The sequence below is a fragment of the Peromyscus californicus genome, unplaced genomic scaffold (genome assembly GCF_007827085.1).
Source record: "Peromyscus californicus insignis strain IS unplaced genomic scaffold, ASM782708v3 Scaffold_14__1_contigs__length_90479793_seg_2, whole genome shotgun sequence".
In the NCBI taxonomy this organism is placed as follows: domain Eukaryota; kingdom Metazoa; phylum Chordata; class Mammalia; order Rodentia; family Cricetidae; genus Peromyscus; species Peromyscus californicus.
In genome coordinates, this window is record NW_026294436.1 from 36232123 (window position 1) to 36259656 (window position 27534).

General features: G+C 42.2%; 1 protein-coding gene across 2 annotated transcripts in view; it reads right to left on the reverse strand.

Moving 5' to 3' along the window:
- Hmcn1 (hemicentin 1) overlaps nucleotides 1-27534 on the reverse strand; it is a 442580-nt gene that overhangs the window by 323030 nt on the left and 92016 nt on the right. For both annotated transcript variants that reach the window (XM_052737150.1, XM_052737149.1), the window contains exon 2: nucleotides 7731-7801. In XM_052737150.1, the coding sequence (XP_052593110.1) occupies nucleotides 7731-7801 (71 nt within the window). The remainder of the gene's footprint in view (nucleotides 1-7730; nucleotides 7802-27534) is intronic.

Below are 27534 nucleotides of genomic sequence, written 5' to 3' on the forward strand. Positions count from 1 at the left end.
GGACTGAACCAAGGCATCATATGTTAGTGGGTTGTTTTTCACCAGGAGACTCAAATGTAAATTTTGGAGTGCATCATGCATTTATCCTCAAAAACAGTCTCACACAGGTGCTCTTTGAAAGAAAGATCAAGAAACTTCCCATTCCCATCCACACCAACCCTGTCTAGCCATCTGTAAATTCTGTTTTCCAAACAAGCAGAATATGCTTCTATAATCTTTGTCCTTCAATGTTCACCCAAAAGGTCGTTAAAAAAAAAAAATCAATCATGGGCTGGAGAGATGGCTCAGAGGTTAAGAGCACTGGCTGGTCTTCCAGAGGTCCTGAGTTCAATTCCCAGCAAGCACATGGTGGCTCACAACCATCTATAATGAGATCTGGTGCCCTCTTCTGGTATACATGCATATATGCAGGCAGAACATTGTATACATAATAAACACACAAATAAATAAATAATCATCCATTTAGTTCTGGATGTGGCACCAGAATGGGTAGCTGAAAATGAGTCACACATTTCTACAGGTGCCCTCCAGTCTCAGTCTCTCTCATTCACCCTTAAGGACACATAGCAGTCCTCAAGGAACTTTTCATCTTTCAGAAACTCTAACAAAAACTCTAAGACGCAAACTAGTTGTCAAGATGCTTCATCGGCCACAGCAAAATTATAATACTAAAATTTCCACCAACATCATCATCACACTTCATAAAATGTATCTGTAATCACTCTTAAATAAACTTGGCCTCTCTGATTCAGTAGAAATTTTCTGAAGAGAGAGAGTAACTTTCTAATTATAATTAATTTTGTCACTTTCTGCTCGGTAATTTAGGTAAGCTAATTACTCAAGAGAAGTTGGGAAGCAGGAATGGAGGCAAAAATAATTGAGTGATAAATTCATTTTGATAAGGATAAGGTCAGTCCTAGACCCCCAGCTGCCTTTAATTATCTACTTTCCTGCTTTGAACTAAAATAAAAGAGAAATTGTGTAAATAAATACGTTAATTTGATTAGATTAACAAGGTTACTTAAAGCAATAGTTGGAAGGAAAGCTGCAGAGCGATAAAAGGCTGGCTTAGGCATTAAAAGCCGCAGTTTTGGTTTGGTTTGGTTAATAATTTTTTTGACATCATAATATAATTATATCACTTCCCCTTCCTTTTCCTTCCTCCAAATCTTCCCATGTACCTCCCACTTACTCTCTTTCAAATTCATGACCTCTTTTTCTTAATTGTTATGTACAAATATACATATATGTCTACATACATTACATACATATATAAAATGTGTGTATATAAACACACACACATTACATCTCTATGTATGTGTGATAAATGTATAGTGTGTGTGTGTGAGAGAGAGAGAATATATGAATGAGATCAGCCTTGGTCCTTGAAATTTGGGCAACTGTCACTTAATATCTCAACACTGGTGTTTACTCATTTGTAAGAGGAAACAGTAATATTCGGGTAGTTTTAAATTGAAACAGTGACTTTGAAACACTTGCAAAACTTTCCCCAGGGCATCCATTCCATAACTAATGCAAATTAATGTCCTAAGTCTGTGGAGACTGTTTCCCTTAAAGAAACGCAACAGGCAGCAGCAGCAACAGTCACGTTTCCGTCTCTGCATCAGACGCCACAGTCTGCCCCTGAAGCCCACGCGTGCATTACAAACTGGACTCGTTAATCAAATTGTTTTCCCCAAATTAAACAATAAAGTACAGGCCATTCTTCTTTACTCCTAGAGAAGTCATAAGTACACTTGTTCACAGCTGCGTTTCTTAGAATACCAGAAGTTACATAAAGTTGCTTCCTGTCTGTCACAGCAAATTCTCCTAAAATTGGCATTATCTTGGCCTCCGTTTGTGAATACTGTTTGCCAGCTTAGCCATAGTGTTTCCTGGTCTCTGTTGGCAAAGGATTTTAGTATCAACCATTCTTCTGGAACAACCAAACATTTCCCCCACACATTCATGGCTGTACTTGTTCCTTTTTGCTCAGCCCTCTGCTTCTGTTCAGGATGGAGGGAAATTAGACAACACCCTGATCTTTCTATAGCTCTCTCCTCTTGCTGGTGAACACGGATGTCCCATGTACATTAGGGCTTTCTAAAAGTCCATTCCATTAAATGCTACAATAGAAAGTAAGTTCTGTGGAGAACTTTGCACTGGAGAAGGATCAACAATATATATGAAAGTTGTGAGTGCCATTTAATTATGTAGACATCTCTTGGTTATTATTTTTGTGGAATATTTTTCTTGGTATTTCAAATGTTTGACTAATGGGCTTTTTGTTCTTTAAAACATTTGGATAAAATACTGAAAAGCATAACAGTGCCAATAATATTTTCTAAAACTCAACAGGCTTTATAATTTCTTAAAAAGAATGTGACCCAAGGCAGCACTCTTCCCTGAATATTTACAACTTTATTAATTGCCAAGCTCTGTGTGATCTGAATACCATTGGTTACCATTTGTCTTCCCCTCCTTCTCCCCAGGGAGAAAGTTCAGTTGCCTTTAAACTTACTTCTCCGTTAACAAGATGGAAAGGAATAAAATACAATTAATGCAATAAATGTGATGATTTAAATGTAGTAACTTTCGTCGATTTTTCTTAGAAATGTTTAGCTTAGTTTCCTTATTCCATTTCTCTATGGGAAAATAAACTAAGACAAATACAGTGTTAATGGACAAGTATTTAATGTACTTCAAACTGAATTCCCTTTTTTTATTTTCAAAATCAATTTAGATGTGAAAGGAATGTTTTCTGATGTTTGCTTTCCCACAAGTCCAAGTTGAGTTTTAATAAGACATCGAGACTTGCTTTGCTTGATGCCAGTGATTTGGCAAGGGTTGGGGGAGGTCAGGAATTAAACCCCAAACAAAATCTATTATCCTACATTAAATTTTTATAAAATATATAATGTACTTAGTTGCTCATACTAATTTATGAAACAATAAAATATTCTCCACACAAAGAACAAAGAGAAAATAGTATATATATCTTAGATTAAACGTCAAGTGCTAAGTTGATTTTGTTTTTTGTTTTTTAATTTGGCCCTTACTTAGTACAATTTTTTCCCTTAATTGAACAAAAAGAAGTATTTACTAGAAATATTCAAATTAAAATACTCCCATGGTATCCTTGATGCTTGTAATAGTGCCCAGTATTGAATGAAAGGAAAAACTAAATATATGATTTCTTTCTCAACAAGATATTCTAATTGAGCCCTTGTGGATCTTAGGAAAACACAAGCCAAAACAAAACGGCAATAAATAATAATAATAAGATGTGCCTCGCCCGGAGCAAATGTCCAGAGACAAGGACACCAGCTCCAGTTCCAAGAGAAAGAGATTTTTTTCTAATGGAGGTAAAAATCAAACTACCCTAGACACTGACTGCAGCCGACTCAGTTCCAGAGGGTGTTGGGAAGAGCGCTGCCAAGAGAGTCAAGGGGGTGTGAGTCAGGAAGCAGGATCCTTCACCCTGGAGACAAATGGCACGGGGAACACAGACACTCCCTGAAGATCCTTCAAGACGCAAACAGGGAGAGGCAGGAAATGGCAGAGCGGTGCCAGGTCTTCTTCGGAACGTAGCTATTTTCAGTCTTTTCAGACTTTTGGGAAGAGAGTTCATCTGTATTCTTACAGAGAAGAAGGTGAATACAGCAGATCTCCTCCTAATAGGTCCTCAGCTTGAAACCTCCCTCACGTGGCCTTTCTGGGTCTCTACAATGCATTGAACACTGAGATTGGGTTTTTAAGACATCTTTGCACCGGTGAGTTTAAATCATCTTGATATAATGTTGCTGCTAATGAACATTTTTTAAAAGAAGTGTCATTCATTTATGCAACAGCTATGTAAACCACACCCTACTACCCTGGTTAATCCCCCAAAAGGCGCACAGGCTACAGTGAGAACTACAAGGCTCTTGTCATTAGGGGTTTACAGTAGAATGAGTGAATGTAGGGACTGAGGCAACCAAGAAAATGGAATTCCTCAAGTCATAATCCCTTAGCAGGATAAACAATTCTACAAGACTTTATTTTCCTGGAGAATTTCAACATCTGTAGATGTTTCTATTCTTTTTTTTCTTTATTAAGAAATTTTTTATTCACTTTACATACCAACCACAGATCCCACTCTCTTCCCTCCTCCTGCTCCCTGCCCCCAGCCTTCCCTCCCCAACCCACCCCCCCCCAATTCCCTTCTCCAAAAAGGGTAAGGCCTCCCCTGGCGAGTCAGCAGAGCCTGGTACATTCAGTTGAGGCAGGTCCAAGCCCCTCCCCATGCATCAAGGCTGTGCAAGGTTTCCCACCATAGGTAATAGGCTCCAAAAAGCCAGCTCATGCACCAAGGATAGATCCTGATTCTACTGCCTTAAGCAGACCAAGCTACACAACTGTCCTGCTTATGCAGAGCTGGCTCAGAGGTTAAGAGCACTAGCTGCTTTTCCAGAGGTCATGAGTTCAATTCCCAACAACCACATGGCGGCTTACAAGATTTTTCTATTCTAAGGGAGAAAAAAGTGACTAGGAATTAAGCAGCAAGTCAATGACTATTGTAGCAACAAGCTATAAGGGCAGGAGGATGATTACTGATAGGGAAGGTGACAAAAGGAAAATTCATTAAAACGTAGGAATACTTGGGATACTTGCACAAGTTCATTTACATATTCATGAACTATAATTCAGTTTGGTATGCACATCAAGACATGCACAAAACAGAAGCAACCTTAGCGTTCTCAATCAAGCTGTTCACCAAACACTGCAACGAATTAGACGTAAATACTTTAAAATGTGTTTTGACCTGTGCTCATGTGCGGATTCTGGCATATCTGTCCATCACTTCACTCGAATACCTATGTGAGCATACTGTACATGTCAGGCATTTTACTCCAAGGATTTAATAATAATGTATGATGTATAATGATATCAAACATGTTCCTTTGATGTAAATATGGCATGTGCTCTATGACAAAGAGGCAAGGAAATAAGAACGAGCCTGGAGGACAGAGCAGGACTCTAGGAAGAAATCACATTCAGCATAGGACTGAGTATTTTAAAGATTGTAAATTCTGCCAAGGGAGTGCAGAGAGGGGACTTAAAGACAGGAACTTCCTGTGCAAAGAGAGCAGCATATGCAAAAGCCCCCAGGAGAAGGATGAGGAACAGATATGGGGAGGATCTATGCAAGTCCCTTGAGGCAGAACACAGAGCCTGGGGAAACATGTGACCCCAGAAAGGGATGAGAGGTAGACAGGTCTCAGGCATTCCAACTTATGAGGAGTATTTATGAAGCCCCAGCAGGGGTCAAAGTTCAGAGATATGTTCTGAGACTTCCATCTACAGATTCAAGGACTGAAAGTAAAAGCCAGAGCAAATTCAAAAAACATCAGTTGGGTGCTTTTCTCCACTAGTTCAGTAAAGTCATCAGAATTAGGGTGGTGTCAGGAGAGAGAAACTCAATGGGTTTTAAAGACATCTATGAAGTTTAAAAGAAGACTTTACCAAAGTTAGCTTAAGAGGCAGGTGAGAGGTGTATTAACAGTGAATCAAATATTCGGTTGGCTAATCACAGTGCCATAGCAACATCTTCAAAGCTGACAAACAGGAGACAGAGACTGAGGGTTAAGGGTCAGGCTTGGAGAACCGTACAAGGAACATTCCTGAGTCTCATTTTAGAGAGCCACCTTGACACCCAAGAGATTAAAATGGGGATCTGTTTCTCCAAAGAGACTAAGGCTCAAAACAAATGGGATCACGTGCAATTCTACTTAAAGAGGGGCCATAAAACAAGGAGAAAGTGGGATCCAGTTCCTAAAGCTGGAGGAACCCCAATGTTTGCTGGTCAATTTGAAGGTCAGAGGCGTTCCCAGGAGGTTGCACGGGGAAAGTGGGAAGAAAAATGGGAGAAGGGATGAGAGAAAAGGGAATGTCAAGGAGGAGGAAAGGGACAATATTATGAAGGACAAGGAAACCAAAGGCCTCATTTCTATGTGCCTATGCATGAAACCGAAGTCAGTCACTTGCTCTGCATAGAACACTTGCTGAAACAGCAACTATTATAGGATTTCTAATAGTTATAGAATAAAGATTTAAGGAGAGTGAGTGAGACTTTAAATTGTCAGTAAAAGGAATGAGGGGTTGAACTAACTAAAGAAACACAGCGGAACTGTGAGAGGCCAAGAAAGGTGGTCATGGTTTCATCGCGCCCTCCTGCAGGGGCTTCATCAAACACTCCCATGGGCTGGAATGTCTGAGACCCCCCCCCCCCCATCTACCTCTCATCCCTTTCTGGGGCCACGCCTTTCCCCAGACTCTGTGTTCTGCCTCAAGGGACTTGCATAGGTCCTCCCCATTCTGTGTCCTCATCCTTCTCCCGGGGCTTTTGTATATGCTGCTCTCTTTGCACAGGACCGTTCTTGTCTTTAAATCCTCTCTTCTGCACTCCCTTGGCAGAATTTACAATCTTTAAAATACTCAGAGTCTTATCTTGAATGTGATTTCTTCACATGAGAGTCCTGCTCTCTCTTCCAGGCTTGCTCTCATCTCACTACCTCTTTGTCACAGAGCAGGGGGCATATTGTGCCACGCTGTGAGGCAGTCACAGCCCTTGGCAACTGGTGGATAAGCATGAACAGTGTGGACAGTCAAGTCACTCAGAAATGAGGTTTTGCCTTCGGAACAGAAAAGCGCTGCACAGGGAAGACAAAATAATGTTTTAAAATGATACGTCTCAGAACTCAGATTGGCAGAAAGTGAAAAACGGAAAGATCTAATGGCCTGGGAGAAGGCATAGGAGCCACTTGCCTGGAGTTCCCGGTGGGTGTAAAGAAATGTAAGCAGCATAAGAAGCTGCCTCAGTATCTCTATGGACAGCGCGTTGGTGGAGACTGAGATGCCTGAATCAGTTATTTGGGAAATGGAAGGCTTGAAATAGCGACAAGGTTCAGGACGTTTGTGGGAATTCAGGACTGAAACGCAGTTAAGGTCCACTGAGATGGGCTGGTAAGTCAAGGAGTGAGGAGGTGGTATTTAACTAGGGTAGGATGGCCATTACACACACTGACGTCACTTGGCATGGCGCTAGCCCTGAGGGGAAACTCTGAACAGTGGTCTAGATGAACCCTGGAAAGTGATGAAAAAGGGTCCATTGATAAGAGAGGCAGAAGCCACTGAGAAAGTGTAGTAAATACGGCCTCACAGAAGCCAATTCTTCTAATGAATGGGTTTAGGGATAATCTCAAAGCAGCACGAAAGGGACAATACACACCAACGCATTCTCCAAGTACTGCCTTCAGAATGATACTTAAATGAATGCTACTAGTCACGATATGATATTTACACTCAACAATTCTATATGGGCAATTCAGAGGAAGGAGAATCACAATGACCTTAGTTCTGTCTTTCATGTTGTGAGAAAGAATTATTAACCGTTTCTTTGGTATCAAGGGGAAGGGACCTTTCTAGGACAGGGTTCAGTAAAGAGTTTCTGTAAAGAAGACAAATAGCCTCTGTCCCAACTTCTCGGGCCCATTGTCACAGGGCAAAGGTGTCGGTAGGTGCTGCACAAACCGACTTAGAATATCACATTCTGTATCTGTTGATTCATTCTAGACACGGGTGGGGAGAGGCCATGACACGTGCTGAGTCCCCTGAGAGAACAATTGCTTCCTTCAGATTCTAAAGTGAGGAAAGTGAGCCAAAGATGCAGGGTCTCCCACTTCACTCACCTGAACATAGAGCTCTCTGAGTTCATACTGAAATTTTTGGGGATCAGTGGTAATTGTCACTGGACCAATTTCTGTGGAGACAAAAAAAAAATGGCATAGATCAATAAACTGTAGCCAATACCATTAAATACTTTACTTAGTTTGCAAATATCTTTTTTTTCCATGTACTAAGTAATTATTGACTAATAACAGCAAAATGCTAAAGACTCATTTTATAGCTTCCAAGAGAGAGTTGATAATTTGCTATGAATTTCGCATATCTAAAACAGTATATTTTTAACCTTAGGAAATGCAAGTGGCGGGTAAGAACTGGCACAAGATCTCAGTTCTTTTTAACTTCATCTGTCAGAAAATACTGAGCACATACATGGCTGCTGTTAATATGTAAATGAATCAATCACACATCCATCCTGTAATTCAATTTTCTACATTATAGAGAAAAATCCATCTCAGTTAGTTCAAAATAAAGTACATTGCAAAACAAAAAGGGGGAAAGAAAAGAAAAATGAGTATTCACCACCCAGCCCACAAGATTTCATAATAACTTCAAGAGGCACAGATACAAAGGCATTGACCATGCCAGAAAGAGTCCTAACAACTTCTTTCCCTGTGGTTGGGATAGCTGGGTCTCATTATCACCACTCCCCTAAGCTGGCTTGGATCACAGTTACCTTCAGAGCTGTGTTCCCTCCAAGACTTCCTTGAGGTACGGAGCAAGCCACCACTTCTAACAGGAGCAAGTCAGGGCTACTGCTTCCCTTGCAGAGTCATGACTTGTGGTTTGAGTTAAGAGCAAAGAAGCAATCTGGATATCAGCTTGTATTAAGATGATTATAAACATACATGCACACACATACATGCACACAGATGCACACATAAATACACACATTATTTTTGGCAAATGCAACATGCTTATAACAAATATTTTCAGTACCTAAAGCTTATTCTTAAAAAAAAACCTTTTAAAATACATAATTGAAAGTACACATTTAGATACCATTCATCTTTATGAGACATCATCCATGTATTTGAGTAGTAGTATTGAAGTTCATCTAGGTATCATGCAGAAATACATAACATTTAAATTCCTAGAGCAGATGAAAAGTGTTCTATTTTATGTAAGGAAGATCTAGGATGCACTCAAAATTACAGTGTGTAATAGCAACACAAAATTAGAAAGATTCTTAATAATTAGCTTTTATAAAAGATGGTCTAGTTCAGAAGCATATTGGATTTTCTACTTCAAAGGATAATAGCTAATTAGCCAGGCCTTCTATAACATGCTACATATGGCTTGAAAGCAGACTGTAGAATTTGAAAAATAAATGAGATAAATTGGAAAGGAGCACAATTTCTCTGCCATGATCTATGTAATTTTTCTTAGAAATGGCACAAGAAAAATATCTTGACCCCTTCCCTATAGATTAGACACCTTGCAATTTTCAAAAGGAATGGCGAGCTGATTGGCTAAACCGTGTGAAAATGCAAACATCTGCATTCCATACAAAGCAGAGTGGCCATTAGCCATGTTCTGAGTGTATGGAAAAATGAGGGAAGCCGATTCCCTCAAGACTAAACAAAGGCATACTTTGCAAAGGAATGCAAAACAGTGACTGGGCATGCCAGACAGTTACACCCTGACAGATGAACTGTCAACAGCCGTGTCAAGCCAATCTTCTATGTTCCCGCATGGCATACTACTAAAGTCATTCAAGAACGTAGAAAGGGATACAAAGACGATGGTGGGGTGGAACTGTATAAGCATAAAAGGAAAGAGGAATAAGGAATGTCGCTTGTAAAAGCAGCCCCTCCAAGTCTGCAAAAAATAAAAGGGGCTGAATCCATGTTTTTCTCTAAGAGTCGGGGTCAGAGGTGCTATTCCAGCTAGAGGACTGATTAGCCTTCATTTAGCTACCCAGAGACTGTCAAATGTACACCTGTTTTCAAGCAAGATCAGAATCTGCTTTAAGTTCATTAATAAACATTTTTGCAAACTACTCTGGACAGCCGAGATAAATCTTTTATCATTTATGAGAAACGCTCAGGAGAGGGAACGGCTTGCCAAGCTGCCATATTCCTCCAGCTGGAAGCATCCTTTCCAACTTTTAAAACACTGAGCGATACGACTCTTTGGCAAAGCCAGCCCTCCTCCCTTACAGTCCTCGCTTCCATTCCAGTCCTTCTCTTTACTTAACAGAGCCCTGCATCTGTGTGTCACTGGTAATTTCCTCTTCCTTTTCACTCACGTTGGCTTCGTTTCCTGCCAAGCTTTCAATGATATTCAGCAGGTACAACTTTGTCCCCCTCCTCCCACCTGAATGTGGTCCTACACTAGTCACAAAATTTCATGGGAACTCTCAAAGACAACCCACGGTCTCCTTCCAAAATTCAAACTTGGTTAGCATGCCTTAGCATGAGTTTGTGTGGTTCTCACCATCCCCGAGGCCTTCCCCTGACCTTCGTCTGCTCATGTAGCTCTCCTTTAAATCCAGTCTCTTGAATGTTTTGCCTTTTCACTAATGTCCTTTAATGTTATCTCAATAATTTGACTGTAATAAAGACAATGGAAGACTAAAAGTGAGTATTTAGCAGAATGCAGAGACATCCTCTGCCTTACTCTGTAGACTGATAATGGTTTACACTGAAAATTCAACCCAATCAAAACCGTAAATGAAATAACCAACCATCTCGCAAGAGAATTAAAGAGCTAGGAGGGTATTGAAAGACAAGAGGAAGGGAGAAAGAGAAAATAATAAAGGTTAAACCAAGGCCTGGGAGCCTAACTTTGACATTTTCACCGTAAGTCCATCATGGGGCTCCTTGCTAAGCTAAGATCAATGATAACAGACTCATCAACTGAAGACTTCTCATATGCAACATAACCACAATGTTCTGTCCTTTGAGTAAAAGATTAGTATAGCCAATATTTTAATTCCCACACAATTAATTTTTTCCTTTTATTTTTTTATTAAGAGATTTTCTATTCATTTTACATATCAACCACGGATTCCCCTGTCCTCCCTCCTCCCACCCCCCCCCAGCCTTCTCCCCAATCCACCCTCCATTCCCACCTCCTCCAATGCAAGGTCTCCCCTGGGAAGTCAGCAGAGCCTGATACATTCAGTTGAGGCAGGTCCAAGCCCCTCCTCCCTGCACCAAGGCTGAGCAAAGTGTCTCAGCATAGGCACTAGGTTCCAAAAAGTCAGCTCATGCACTAAGGACAGGTCCCAGTCTCACTGCCTGGGGGCCCCCTAAACAGTTCAAGCTAAACAACTGTCTCACTCATCCAGAGAGCCTAGTCCAGTACCATGGGGGCTTCTCAGCTATTGGTTCACAGTTCATGTGTTTCCACTAGTTTGGCTAGTTGTCCCTGTGCTTTTTCCAATCATGGTCTCGATATCTCTTGCTCATATAATCCCTCCTCTCGTTGATTGGACTCCTGGAGCTCCGCCTGGGACTTGGTTGTGGATCTCTGCATCTGCTTCCATTAGTCACTGGATGAGGGTTCTATGATGACAGTTAGGGTATTCAGCCATCCCATCACCAGAGTAGGTCAACTCAGGCACCCTCTCGACCATTGCCAGCAGTCTATGGTGGAGTCATCTTTGTGGATTCCTGGGGACCTCCCTAGCACTCTGCTTCTTCCTATTCCCATAGTGTCTTCATTAATTTTTTTTAAAAAAAAACATTTTGGTAGAATGTATAAACATGTAAGATACATGTCACAATTCTGAAGACCCCTTTTGGTTAAAAAAAAATCTTAACCCCTAAGAACTTGCCTCTTCTCAATAATTTTGCTCTTTCCTGTTTCCTGGGGCTTTATCAAAGGCGTTGGATTTTGTTCCAGCATCTCAGGCATTGTTCTCCTAATCTGAGTTGCTGGACCTACTTGAGAAAATAATGGAAAGAAATTCACAATGTACTATTTTCTTACATTGCTTCATTTGGCAAGACCGATGGCCAGCTCCTCGCTTCCTTTTTCCTTTCCACACACAGATTGCTGGCCCTTGGAGGCTTTCTACTTTGCTCAGAGCACTTTCCTGATAATGACAAGCTCTTCCTCGCTGCTGCCTTCTGGGGGTCTGCTTGATTTCACGGCTGCAATCGCATCTTGGGCTCTTTTCTCTCAACATTATGCTGATAGTTGCAATAAGACGCGGAAAGTGACGAATAGCATCCAAGCATTATAGGAGAATCAAAGCAATATGCACCACACAGGGCCGGGCGAGTTAGAAGCCAGATTCTATCGCAATGTGCAATAATAACCGGTATCTTAAAAGAAGTCTGAACTAGCATCTGCAAAGGGCCAAGGGAATAATACACAGAAAGGCAGAAAATGTTCTCCGTGTCTGAGAAAGGCAGAGAGACCCTAGAGCTCTGGTGGAGCTTTCAGGGGAGACCCCCGGGAAGGGACCTGGTGTGAGTGGTAACCTGAAGAGACTGCCAGGTTAACAGAGTGACAGACGGACAGCAGAGTGCTAGGCCTCCAGACACAGCCGCCTCAAATTTCCTCTCAGCCTAAACTGAACTTGATCCACTTTCCAAAAACTGTGTTCTCAATTTAAGACAAATCAATTCTAAATGATTTAATGTGCAAAAAGGCCGGGATACATATACACATTCAAAACATTCAAGTTGGGTTGTTTTTTTTTCTGAATAAAAAGAAATCATGCTTCCTGTCGGGAGATGCGACAGAAATCACATTAATAACTATACTCAGTTGAACTACAGCATTCTCTTTCCAGGTTCCCCCATCCCTGTCCTGAACCATTTGAAAGTGGTCTGCATCAAATTGCCAAGAGCAGGACTGACAGGTGAGCCTGAGCTGAGCGAGTGCCAAGTCCATTTCAGAACTCATTGAGTTGAGTGCATTCCTCCTCACATTAGAAGAGGCCCCTGTAAGGACCACTGATCAGCCCTTAACGACTGTTTTGGCCATTGAGTGATGATACATTTGGTACATTTTCTAAAACTGGAGTCAAGAGATGAATTCATGAGAAGCAGGTTATCTAACTTTGACTAAATAGCATTCTGTTCCACTATCCAAAAAGAGTATCCACTGAACAAATGAGTTGTGTGATAACCTTCAGTACATGCATTCAACAAAACTGCAGAGTGTGTACTGTGAACAGAATTGGTCCAGCTCATTTGTTCTGTGCTGCTGGACAGGATGCAGAAAAAAAAATTGTTTAATGAATTCAGCAATGTTACACAGTGCTTTAGAACAGGAAGAAAAGAAGAATGCCTTCATAACGGACCTGGAAGATTAAGTATGTGGAGCAGGTTGTTATCGCTTAGACTGGATTCTGGCCAGGGCATCAGCAAATACCTTTGCACAGACAGCCATGGGATTTTTAACAGCAACAAAATTCAGACTTTCAGTTTTGTATGTATTTCTAAACATAAAATTAGACTTTTGGCATTGACTATTTCTGTGTGTTAATAAGGAGAGATAGCGAAATGTAAGGTATTTTAAACTCACCTATTTAATAAGGTTTAATTAAACAACGTTTCTAATATGATCAAGGTACTATGAAAGGAAAGAAAATTTTAAAAAGTCATTTCCAAAAACACAATTTAAATGACTATATTTTTATATAGAAATCTTTCTTAAATTTTAGAATTAAATTTTGAAACCCTTTGTATGAGTGTGTATGTATGAGTATGTGTGTATGAGTGTGTGTGTTGTTAGTGCGTGTGTACATGAGTGACTGTGTATGTATGAGTATGTGTGTATGAGTATGTGTGTCGTGTTAGTGTGTGTGTACATGAGTGACTGTGTATGTATGAGTATGTGTGTATGAGTATGTGTGTCGTGTTAGTGTGTGTGTACATGAGTGACTGTGTATGTATGAGTATGTGTGTATGAGTATGTGTGTCGTGTTAGTGTGTGTGTATGAGTGTGTGTAAGAGCATGTATGTATGAGTGTGTGTGTTGTGTTAGTGTGTGTGTGTGAGAGACAGAGAGAGAGAGAGAGAGAGTGACAGGGTGTGCATGAGTATGTGCATGTAGCAAAAATAGGTTTCCATAGGGATTAGTCAAACATGCTTAGCCATCTATTAACCCTATGAACTTCAATAATAACCAACATGGCGTCATGCCCACATGCCCACAGGTACAATAGTGGCATGAGCTTTCTGGGATTCACCAAACACTTGCTGGTCGGATTTAAGGTCCGCTCTTATTCTGCTAAATGGACAGACATAGTGTCAAACTCTAAATTTGTATCTTTTTATGTATAGATTAACACAGACCTCGGACCTCATCGGGGAAGGTTCCTTGTGCAGTGGACTGTGGTTAGTTAGTGCAGGGACTCACTACTGGTCTAACAGCAGAGAATGTCAGTGGAGTGCTCACCCACAAATGGACTATCTATAACACACACACACACACACACACACACACACACACACACACACACACACAAAGCTGAGGAACCAATGTGGAAGAGAGGGCAGAGAGGATGCAAGAGCCAGAGACCAGGGAGGACCAGAATTTAACAGAGTGTTCTCAACATTACAGGACCTCTGCACTCATGAACTCAAAGCAACTGTGGCCGCCCACACAAGAGCAAGCCATTCACCATTCTAGCATGGATCTGGGAGGGGATCACAAGCCTCTACCCTGAACTGAGGAGGCACTGACAGCTGATGGCTTCTGGGAGGTCAACCATAGGCCTGTAAATGGCCCCACATTTATATAGACAGCACAAGTAGAACTCAGTGAGTTAAAAATGAGGAAGGAGGAGGAGGAGGAGAGGAAGACGACATAGTGTTAGGGGATATAGGGGATGGGAAGCTAGGTGAGTAGTTAGGGGAAGCAATGAGGGTGACTATAATCAAATTACATTGAAATTCTCAGAATTAAATACTGAGATGACAAGCATGTGTGGGCACACGTGGCAAGGTTATGATCTTGATTATTTGGGGGCAGAGCCCTAGAAGGGGGCTGAAGCACAGGAGCTCAAGTTTGAGGATAGCCTGGACTACAGAGCAAGGTCCAAGGCCCCGTCTCAGAGCTAGAAGAAAGGAAGGAATGGAGGGAGGGAGGGGGAGAGGGAGAGGGAGAGGGAGAGAGAGAGAGAGAGAGAGAGAGAGAGAGAGAGAGAGAGAGAGAGAGAAAGCCAGGCAGTGGTGGTGCACGCCTTTAATCCCAGCACTTGGGACACAGAGGCAGGCAGACCTCCATGAGTTCACTGCCAGCCTGGCCTACAAAGCAAGTTCCAGGACAGCCAGGCAGGACTGTTACATAGAGAGATCCTGTCCTAAAAATAAACAAAAACAAAAAACAAAAAAACAGAAAAAAAGAAAAAGATGGGGAATTTCATAAAAAAGAGGTGGAACCGCTGAGTCACGTGGTAATTCTATTTTTACTCGTTTTTAGAAGCACCATACTGTTTTGCTCAATGCTATCAAGTTTTACTTTTCTATCAGTTGTGCACGAAGTTTCTAGATTCTCCAAATCAATCTGCCATTTCTTGCTTTTCATGTTTGTTGTTGTTCTGCATATCAGCCATTCTAATGTGGGGGGGGGGGGTGTCTCACTGTAGCTGATCCCCCCGTGATTAGATGTTGAGGATCTTTTTATATACTTATTGGACACTCGCACCTTTTTTTTTTTTTATGTTTCCTCGGGTACTTTGCAAATATTTGAAAGCTGTTTGTTTTGTTGTTGAGTTTCAGGAGCTCGTGCTGACCCTATCTTCGAATCGGCTGTCCCATATAGGATATCGTGTTCTCCACAAAGGTTGTCTCTTTCCTGTCAATAGTTTCTTTGGATACATAAAATTTCACTGAGGACAAATTTAAAAAAAAAAAAAACAATGACTGAAATTCATTTTAAAGCTTTAATTGCTCTGTTAGGAGACTCACTCACAGCAGGTCCTGGGGCAGAGAGAATAAGCGGCTGTGGAGTATCTAGCCATACAAGAACATCTAATCACACCCCTTCCCTCGGAGGACAGAGATCATCGTGAAAGAAGAGGTGGAGAGATGGTAAGAGCCAGAGTTAGCAGAGGACTGCTGAGAAAGAGGGTTCTGCAGCCACAACGGGAGCCTTTCATCCTCACACTGGCTAGGACTGTATTCCTAAGACCAGCACGATATCAAGCCAGTCAAAATCCCAGCATGAATGGGGAAGGGTTCACAAAGTCCCACCTCTAGCTGAGCAGTTACTGGCAATTAGTCGCTGCTGGATGTGGGAAGTCAGAAGAGCTTGCATGGGGCCTATGAACATGGGTTGTTCATGTTCCAAGGGCTGGCCCTACATCCATGTACCTACTGGCAGTACTAAATGGGCCTGGTGGGTTTAAGGAGTACACGAAGCTGGAAGGAAAAGTGGTAGGGAGTATAAAAGAAGTTGGAGGGATAGAAGTGGGGACAGCTTTGACCAAAACACATTATATTCATGCATGAAATTCTCAAAACTAAGATTTTTTAAAAGAAAAAGTAATAATAAATTGCTATGTTAAACTATTCTTTAATATTTAAAGCCTTCAAATAAATATACAAACCAGTTCAAGCTAAATGAAAAGGAAAATTATTAAGAAAAAAATGAATCACTAGTTAAGAATAAAAGCTATGTATTTCCAAGTCTTTACAAAAGAATCCACTGTTGTTGAGATTTCCACATGTTGAGAGAAGAGGCTAAATTTCAGTCTTGGTTGTTTCCATAACAATCAAACCAACGTATGCAGCCTTCCGATGGTGTTTTCAAGAAAAAATGTAATTAGTGACCCAGAACCATATTTGCAAACATTTTATTTTTGAAAACACAAGGGATGAGTTAGCACATGACAGGTGAGGAGATAACCTGCATGTGATTTTTCTCCAAACACTCGCATCAATTCCAGCAACAGGAACCACAACCTTGAGGATGGTTCAGCAGGCAGGAAAAAAGCACAAGCAAACAAATGATTTCAAGGAAGTCTTGATTATAAGGCTCAGAAATATCTGGGTGTGTCTAGGCAGCTGCCTGGATTTATGGCCGGCGCATTTGTGCACAGCCTAGCTCTCCACAGAGCCCTGCCCTAGCGTTTAATACTTCACAGCCATTATTCTGAAATCACTTTTTTCTTCCGATTTGTTTTGTAAGTGAAGTCCTATGGAGCAACGGGTTTAGACAATGAGGCTTTGAACCCTGGTCAATGCCCGAGTCTGTCTTGCCACCATCTTCTAGAGCAGGTTCTCAGCCTCGGATTCTCCTGTTTCCACATTATGCCGCCCAGTAGCCCAATCAGCTCAGGCCAGCTGTCATTTTCAACCCCACAAGGACCAGGATAAGCGCACGGATCAGGGGCCTGAAGCACCCTGCATTAGCAAGGAGCAGTGCGTGGAGAAACTTGCTCTGGACCAGCACAACTACAGAAGTGCCTGAGGCCAAGTCCTTAGTCCCTCAAGACTTTCACACACTCTGCATCTAAACATACCCGGGGGGGGGGGGGGGGGGGGGGGGGGGGGGGGGGGGGGGGGCAAGTTTAAAGACAGCTATGAGTTGCCTGTTCATCAAAGGTTGAGGCTGCTGGGAAAGATGTCTGGCTCAGCTTCACTCACTGAAACATTTGGGGTACAGAACACGGGTCTCAAGGCTTGCAGGAGGGGTAACCTCACATGGGACATCTGCCATGGGTCAAGTGCATCCCACATGGTTAAGACCCTTCTAGTGCTCATGTGGTGCCTCACTTAACCCAAAAGTAGCCATGTGCCCCAGACTGCTGGTGTAAGCTCTACGCCCGGAGTACAGGGTCTCCCTTTTTGCTTCCAATCCTCTAAAACCTGGTTTAAATTATTAGCATGGATTTTTACCATCCATCTTTATTTTGTGGAATAAATGCAAATATCAGAGCATTTAACTGGTATCCAGATTTACTCAAATTACACAATTCATGTTTTGTGGCTGATCCCAGATGGCGTCCACAGCTGTCCAAAAGAGACAAACACAAGCCAGATTAAGGAATGCTGAAGAAGAAACCGTTTATAATCCTAGCAATAGTATGAGCATTCCAGGTTTATCATGAAATTATGTTAAGCAGGACTTCCAATGAAAAGGCATAAACTATTTTTAATGAAGAGGAAAACAAAGTATTAAAATATGTGTATTCTGAAGTCACTTTATTGATTTAATATATTTAAATTATTAAATATATGTACTCAGGAACTTCGTGCTATATTTTAGGAAATGGCGATGTTATTCTTAAATTTACTTTTAAAACAGTAAAGGCAATTAGACCAACGAAAACCAACAAAGAAAACTGAAGGACATCACACCTACCACTAAGTGAGCAGACAGGAGTGAGGTTGTTTAAATAACTATGGAATAAAATGGACATACTCCAAATGAGTATTTTGAGACAAGATTAAACAAGAATCTTTACTTTAAAAATATCTAACTTTGGACTTGTGAGAAGGCTCAGAAGGTAAGGGAGCTTTCAGGAAAGCTTGCTGACCTAGAACACGGAACCACAACTCAGCAAGAAAGAACCAACTCCCAGAAACTGTCTTCTGACCACAAGCCTGCCATGACAGGTGTGCTCCTGCACACACACACACACACACACACACACACACACTACATAATAAAGAATTTTTTTAAATTCTAACTTAAATTCATATTTTGCAGTATACAGTAAAACAATCTCTAAATGAATTAACTGGGTAATATAACCATTATATTTTTGGTTGTGAGACTAGCCTTTAACAAAGCTGAGCCATCTCTCCAGCCCAATAACCATTATAATTATGTAACGAAATCTAAATTAGAACATATGATTAGAATATGTGTCTAGATTCTACATACATAAATATGCTGTGGAAAAAAAATAGCATTCCCTTTCTCTAGGAAAAAGTCAGGAGAAAAGACTTACAGACAGGAATACTTGAAAAATAAATGGATTTTAAAAACTGAAATAAAATTGGGAAACACTCTTCCTAACAGTTAGCATAAGTTGGACTCTACACTGGAGAGAGTGTTCCAATTGATAAAAGGAAGCAATGCCCTAGCCAGAACATGAAAGGAGGTCTTGCTTAAGAGTGAAGCCGTGAACAGCGCTCTGCTTCAGTGAGTACGAAAGGGATGCAACCTGCTACGTGTCTGAAACACACCATGAGGGGTGGGGGGGAGGTGGGGGGGGTGGGGGGGCTTTTTTCAATTGTTACTCAAGCCAGTGTCATGATGAACCCAGAATGTTTGTGCTTCTGTTAATATTATGGATAGTTACCATTGCTGTGTTGTATGCATTAGAGGTCTCCTAAGTCATAAAGGTACTGGTGATGAACTCGTTTTCCTGTTAGAGTTGACTAGAAATAAGAAGACACTGACATTATGAGGATATGAATGGGCAGTGTCAAAAACTGAGAAGTGATTAAACTGCACAATTTTCGAAAGAAAGTCAGACTGTAACGATGTATCGTTGCATGTGGAACCCAAGCCAATGTTTATCTATGAAATTAAAAGGCCAGTAGAATTGCTCATGTTAAACTGAAATTATTTGCAAAGGCACACAGGTGTAAGTAAGGACAAATTCTGAAAGGCAACACCAATAAAAACGGATGTTTGGAGTTGATGGAATAACAAATACTTTTTTTATTTTTCAAATGTTTTCTAAGCAGGGGCTGGAAAAATGGCTCAATATACGAACACTTGCCATGCAAGTGTGGAGAGGTGAGTTGAAATTGCCAGCACCCACATAGAAGCTGGACATGGCTACTCAGGCCTATGACCCTGGCTCTAGAAGGCAGAGCCAGGCAGATCCTAACAATTTTCTGGCCAGCTAGAGTAGCCAAAACAGCGTGCCACTGGCTCAGTGAGAGACCCTGTCTCAAGAAAATAAGGTGGAGAACAGGATGGGCCTGTCTCTGCCTTCCAATGCTGTGGTCACAGGCCCAAGTAGCTCTGGCCTCAGCATGCACAGACATAAATGCATACACCTGCATACTCATATGCACACACCATAGACACTTGTACCAAACACACACACACACACACACACACACACACACACACACACACACACACACTTGAAGATTTTCTAATCATTGTACTTACAACTTAAGAAGGCAGAGATTTCACTTTATCACCTACAAGCTTGAGGTCATGTTTGTGACTATTGGCTGTGTGGAGTTCTTAATTTGTTTATGATGGTTATTGATGCTTTTATCAAAGCTATTTCTCAGCATTAGGCAAGATAACAAAGAAAGCATTAATTGAGGCATCACCTGTCGAAGTTGTGAGTCTAAGCCTTTTAAATATTTAGAGTCCAATGTAAGCAGTCATTTTTCAGCTAGTATTCTCTCCCAATCCCCTCACTTCTCTCTTTTGTCTCTTTTAAGGATACACCTGTCCACAATGTTATCTTCTTTGTAGCATGAATCTTAGAAGGTCTTATTAATAAAAACAAATCCGGGGTGGGTATTAGGGTGAATGCTGGAAGATCAGAAAAGCAGAACAAGTCACAGCCACCTCACCTCGCCAATTCCTCAGCTGATCCTGTTTCCTCAGACTGGGAAGCCTTTGAGTCCTCATCCAAATGGATCTCAGCTGAACTGTTGCTCAAAAGCCTAAAAGCCTAGTTCCTGGTTTTCATGCCTTATATACCTTTCTGCTTTCTGTCATTACTTCCTGGGATTAAAGGCATGAGTCACCATACCTGGCTATTTCCAGTGTGGCCTTGAACTCACAGAGATCCATGCCTCCAGAAGGCTAGGATTAAAGGTGTGAGTGCCACCATTTTCTAGCCTCTGTATCTAGTGGCTGTTCTGTTCTCTGATCCCAGATAAGTTTATTAGGGTGCACAATATTTTGGGGAACACAATACTACCACACTTCTTAGTGATTAGTCTTTGGCCATAAGACAAAGAATTGCTGTTGATGGAATGACATAAAATACTACTCAGGTTTATAACTCCAAAATCCAAGCACAGCCTGATTTGGGTTCTTTTTCTTCAGATTATCAATTTTTATTTTCTTTGCATATTCTTGCAGTTACATGTGTCTATTTATAAGCAAATGTCTTACTTTTGTATCTTCATTGAATGGTAAAATATGAAATAGTTGGAATAATTGTAAATATTGACTATAAAACTGAATTGTTTATGTGAGCACCCCTTTTAAATTTAAATATTTCTGCTAACATGAAGAGGTTCAGAATATTTATCTTAGTTAGCAGATTTAAAACAACTCACATTTGGAAGCTGCCTAAGTCTCTTTAAGGTCAGTAAGCTAATTACTTTGTTTCCTTTTTTCCCTCTATTGTCTTAGTTTGAATCTTTTCCAGAGGCTTCCGGTCTAAGATAAACTGAGCATCAGGGTGTTGGGATAATGAGAAAGCATCCACTAGGTCCTCCCAAGCCACCAACACACTGCTGCAATAGCCAAGAGAGGCATGCGCGTTCCCACAAATGCCAGTGGCGTATATCCAAGACTTTTCAAACATTCTAGAGAGGAAACAAGGGGCACTTTGTGCCACTTTTTCCTATCACCAGCATCAGTCCTCGCTTACCAACAGATACGAACGAACCTGAAGGTTTCAATACCTCTGCTCCTAGTTCCCACACTTCTCTCCTTCACTCCCAAGAACATTCCCGCTAACTGATGGTATAAAGCCATCCCTTTAAAACCTGTGCTCCAAAATGCAAGAGATGCCATTCTTCATTACACACTCTTCACTCAAACTAAACTCCAGTAATTAACATGTGTGTTACAGGCGTCCATTAATAACAATTAGCAGAGACACCAAAAGACCGGAGCGGGCCAGCAAAAGCTCCCAACTAAACTGAAAAATGTGGCTCAGATTACTGCTAGTGCACAACCTGATGGAAAAAAAAATCTCCTGAGCCCAGATGTAAAGGCTCAAGTTGCTGAGAGGCACTCTCCTGCATGTCCTGTCCCCTAACCGCCCCCCCACCCCCGGGGCCTTTGTTAAATGTTTAAGCTAAGACATTGCTTATTCTTTTTATTGGAGTCCAAGGAAGCAAATTCGGTTGAAATCAAGACTCTGTCACAGACTAACTTTGTTTTAGAGTTCTATCAAATCCCTTCCTCTTTCCTTATCTGAGAACCACCGCATCTGTGCCACAGGGCTGCCATGAGCACTCCGTGAGGAGAGAGTGCATGGTGCAGTGACTGTAGGAGACCAGCACACAGGGGAAGCTGCTGCTGGTTTCCAGTGGTTTCCATAAGAAGGTGTCGTACTGGGGGTTACAGCTGCTGAGTAACTGTCTACAGCATGATATGGGGGTGGAGGAGGGGAGCCTTGACTTCTGGAGTTAGAAAATTTGTTTCCTAATTAATGCCTAAGAGGATTTACTGAATTCCAATTTCCAACTCAGAAAGGAGGTAGGCAAATTATAGCCTTATTCAGTCATGTCTTTTTACATTGTTACCTTTTTACAGTATGTTACAGGGGGAAAGTTTAGACTGATCATTTGGCGGATTTAGATAACTAAAATGGTACCTCTTGCTTTCATAAAACTGAATTTTATTACGCAGTGTAAAAAAAAAAATCCTTTCCCAGCCTATCACTGAATCAGATCTTCTAATTTTACATTAGATGATGATAAGGCATTTCACAACTATGGCTTGATCTTTCATTTATACTTTATGATATTTGTAAATTTCATAAATAATCAAACACGAAGGAAGTAAAGCCATGTGACAAAAGCCGGCATCTGATCTGAGTTTGCTAATTAGTGTTTTAGCTGTGCATAGGAATACCAGTACTAGAAATGAGAATGTGCACTTATCTCATACGTCACTATCTTGGATGCCCTGTAGAAAATGGCAACCTCCTTACCTTTGTTTAAAATATTTTTGCTGCAAAGGCTGTTTTCCTCATTTACTTACCAAACTTTCCATTATGATTCAACTCACAACCCATCTTTGTGTGAAGCCTCCAGAATGTCTCATTTCTCTGAATTAAAGATCATTCTTCTGAATTAAGTCTGAACTGTTGGTGGAGGATTTACCAGGTGTAGTTGGCATCACCTAAAACGGCTTCCAATGGCTCCCACCTCCTGTAATTATACCATGTATAAATCCCCTCCCACAAGCGACGGACTATCTAGTTTGTTTCTAACAGAATGGGACAAAATGACATTATAGCCAACACTGGGGTACTAAAAGACCATGAGTCCTGTCTTGTGTTCCCTCTCTGGCCCTCTGATGGAAGCCAGCCATGAGAAATAGCTGTGCGAGCTACCCTCTTACCCCACAGAGAGAGTCGCATGGCATAGACTAAGGGCAGCTTCTGCCCCAACAGCCAGAAGGTACCTGAGGTGCACAGTCCAGCAGCTCACAGAACACTCAGTCGTACCAACAGGCATATGAGAAATCAGGATCTGGTTCATTATTCTATCAAGTTTTGTGATGGCTACAGGCCCAGTCAGCAACCAGAGGACCCACTAAGTTATACTGAGATCCTCACCTCACAAAACCTATCAAATAAAATAAATGTTTTCTCTTCTTCTTTTTTTTTTTTTTTGTTTGTTTGTTTTTTGAGACAGGGTTTCTCTGTGTAGTTTTGGTGCCTGTCCTGGAACTCACTCAGTAGACCAGGCTGGCCTCGAACTCACAGAAATCCGCCTGGCTCTGCCTCCTGAGTGCTGGGATTAAAGGTGTGCGCCACCACCGCCCGGCATGTTTTCTCTTCTTAAACAGTACCATTTGGAAATGGTTTTACAAAACTTACTGAAACACAAAATGATATGCAGCAGGAGAAAGCTACATTCATTATCTGCACAGTCTCCTGGTGTGCAGGAGCGCTCTGGTAAAAGCAACAGTGACATTTTGAATCTCCAGGAATTAGATGTGGCCCTCGCTGATAAACCCCCAAGCCCAGACAACTGTTTTAAACAGTGTACACAAACCACTGCTTTAACATTGTCGCTCAGTAATTCAGAAAGGAATCTGTAATATAACTTGCAAATGGAGAAACTGTGTGTGTACATGTGGTCATATAGGTGTATATAGTTGATTGCTATAATAGAAAGATACAGATACGTAAGTAATGTCTTGAGACGTGAACACTGAAGAAATAATTAAAGAAGTGAACACTGGTAATGTGGTGAAATTAGAAATCATTATTACGGCCGTATTAAAAGAAGAACTTAGAAACTGCAAACACAGTTAGAAAAACTCTTACAATATGGCAGTTACTTAATCCCAAAAATATTAAGAGAAATGGAGAATATTAATAGGATACTGAAGTCATTCATATAATATCTAATGAGCCCTATGTATCTCATCATACTAATTAAGTTTTAAAATCAAAGAGGCGGATGAAAGACGTGGAGAAAGTTCAAAGCGGTTGGAACTGCATTCAGAACTCTGAGGAAGTTCCTAATGAAGCAGTATGCCCTGCCAAAGAAAAAATGAAAAATTAACATCTCTAATGGCAAGCATTCCGCTTTTGATACTTTGAATTCAGCAAGCTGCTTCTAAATCCCTCTGAGGTAATCGTGTCCTGTGCTTGAAGCTGGTGAAAGCCTCAAGATGGCTTATACTGTATGCAGCCCAGTTCCTGGGTGCATATGTTGTTGTTGTTGATGATGATCCTGTAAAACCAATCCATCTATGGAGTTCAGTATTGAAAAAGACGAATTTGTTTGACCTACAAGGATGATTTTGTTTTTACTTTCTTTTTATTTATTCTTTGTTTCTTTCACATAATGCCTTCCAATTCCATCCATCTCCCCTTCCCCCCAATAAAACAAAATAAAATTTAAGAGAAAAAGAAAGAAAGAAAAAGGAGAAAGGGAAAATCTCATCATGGAAACTGCAGTGTGAAACAGTGGATAAACCCCTTTATCCATATATTTTTACACGCAGGCCTTCATCCCAAAGAATCATTGGTCTGGTTCGAGGCCCCTGTTCTCTGCTACACCATCTACACTGGGCCCTCACTGGGACTCTTCCTGGACATCCTGTTGTTGCCCTGTGTCATGGAGATCTTGCATCCCTGGGTCTGCAGGACCGCCCCCACCCCGGACCTCTCCCCACTCTCTAGCAAATCACAGATGGGGTGGATGTTGGGGTGGGCCAACACATAACCTTGGTTCTGGGCCTGGATAGTTTCAGGGTTGGTCAGCCCACCAGCTCTCCCCTGTCTTCACGACTAGGGTGAGCTCTCCAGCATGGCCCTGGCTAGTCCATCCCTTGCAGCAATGAGCAAGGGGCGGGGCCAGTTCTCTCACTTACATGTCCTCAGGGCCGGTTGTCCCAGACCCACACCTTCAGGGCCAGTTCGACTGTGTTGCCCAGGCGAAATGTAGGGGCAGCCCTTCCTAGTGCAGCAGCTGCTGAGAGGCAAGGACAGCAATCCTACTTTCATGACCTCAGGGCCGGCTCTTCCACCTGCCTCGGCTGTCGATGGGTGAGGGGAGGGCATCTCTCCCCTACCCATGTCACCACATGAGCAATGGGGAGAGCTCTCCCATGCTCACTACTCAGGGGCTGGCTCACCCACACCTCCGCCAACAGGGTCCGCTCGCCCAGGCGAGACACAGGGCCCGTTCTCCCAAGAGCTGTAGCTGGTCAGGGGTTAGTTAGGTCAGGTCTCCCACCTGCTGCAACTGTCCAAGAGAGGAGGCCATCTTTTCCTCGCCAGTGCTGCCATATGGCGGGTGAGAGGGGCGCTACCCGCATTGTCACACCCTCGGGGCTAGCTCACCTAGGCCCCTGCAAACGGGGCCAACTCTGCCGTGCTGCCCAGGTGAGATGTAGGGCCCCCTCTCCTCAGTGCTTCAGTCGGTGAGGTGCGGGGACAACTCTGCACAGCCCAATCCTCTCCGCCTTCATCAGGGTCACAGACCAAGTCATGGCCTTTGGCAGGAGCCCAAACCCAGACATCTGGCCCTGGGTAGCAAGCAGTAGGGTGTCTGCATCAGCCAGTTCCTCACTACCCTCACCTCTTCAAATCTGCCTCTCTCCCAAGCACAAAACTCATTCTGTGTGCGTGTCTCTCTCTCTCTCTCCCACATCGCCACCCAATAGCCACTCACTCCTAGGTGAGTCCTGCCCAGCCAGCCGCATGGCGTGGCGGAGCTGTTGCTGTTGCTGTATCCTGGCCCCTACAGGATGAGTTTTAAGACTGTTCAAAGAGTCTTTTCTCTGGAGAAGGAAGAGTACAGCTGGAATAGAGTATTATCATGGGCACTGTGCTTGGTGCAAGGGGACAACTGTGAAGAGGATAGTCACTTTCTTTCCCCATAAAATTCACAGTCTTTGAAAGGAAATAGAGAATGAAAGAAACAGAGACTTTCCAATGAGAGGGAGTCAATGTCCCACACTACCGGGAGGGCCAGGAACCGGAGACCTAGAATAGGAGCAAACACAGCTGGAAGAAAAGTCAATGAAATGATTCCCAATGATACTCTCACTGCTGCAATACTCATAGACCATAATTGTCATCATAGACCGGAGCCTAGCATAATTGTCATCAGAGGGGCTTCGTCCAGCAGCTGATGGGAGCAGATGCAGAGACCCACAGCCAAATAGTAGGCAGAGCTCAGGGAATCCTGCAGAAGAAAGGAGGAGAAAGGATTGTAGGAGCCAGAGGGGTCAAGGACATCATGGCCCACAGAATCAACTAATCAGGGCTCACAGGGGCTCACAGAGACAATCAGGGAGCCTGTATGGGTATGACCTAGGTCCTTTGCATATATGTTATGGTTGTGTCGCTTGGTGTTCTAATGGAACTCCTAACAATGGGAGCAGGGGCTGTCTCTGACTCCTTTGCCTGGCTTTTGGAACCCCTTTTCTCCTACTGTGTTGCTTCATCCAGCCTTACTATAAGGGGATATGCCTAGTCTTACTACAACTTGATATGCAGTGTTTGGTTGATATCCCTGGGAGGCCTGCCCTTTTCTGAAGAGAAAGGAGGAGGAGTGGATCTGAGAGACAGGGGAGGTGTGTGGAGGGACCGGGAAGAGAGGAGGGAGGGGAAACTGCACTTGAGATGCAATATATAAGAGAAGAATGAATTTTTAAAAGGTTATAAGATAAAATGCACTGGCATAAAGGGTTAAAAGGAAATAATTGAACAGGAAGGGTTAAATTATGCTGGTGGGGAGGGGAAGGCAGGGTAGAAGAGGGAGTGAGGGGAGAAAGAAATAACACTAAAGTTATATGGACTTTAAAAAGTCATACGGAAACCTACTACTGTAGAAACACACACATGCGTACACGTACGTACACACACACACACACACACACACACACACACACACACACACACACAAAGAGTTAAAACAGAGCTACCTATAATGAAGCAACAACGCTGCTATTAAACACCACAGGCAGAACAAAAAAAGCCCTTTGCCAGGAATAAGTGACCTCTTCTGAAACTGTTTGCTGGCCTGTGGTGTCCCATAGACCCCAAAACATCACAGGCGATTGTCACTGTTCTTGATCATCCTCCAGAATTTGACAACAAGACCCTAGTGCTGAAGATAACACATAAGTAAGCCACAGAACATGGAGAAATCAAGGTGATACTGACCCAGAAGCCCCATCCCTATGGACTAGTTTCATAGTGATGGAAAGTGCTATGCACGTTGCCAGAGGAGAAGAGTAACTATCAATCTTCCCCATCTGTTAACTCTGCAAGCTACAGTGACTGGGCTAGCAAAATCTACCCACTGGAACAACACTGGCACAAACATCATGGGAGTAACCAACCGTGCTGTGATTAGATTTAAGTCCTACTTCGCAAAATTAAACTTATACCTGGCTCCATTATCAAGCCAAGATTATGGCCTACACAGATCATACACCATAGAGGAGAACCTACTACCATTAGCTTGCTAAATG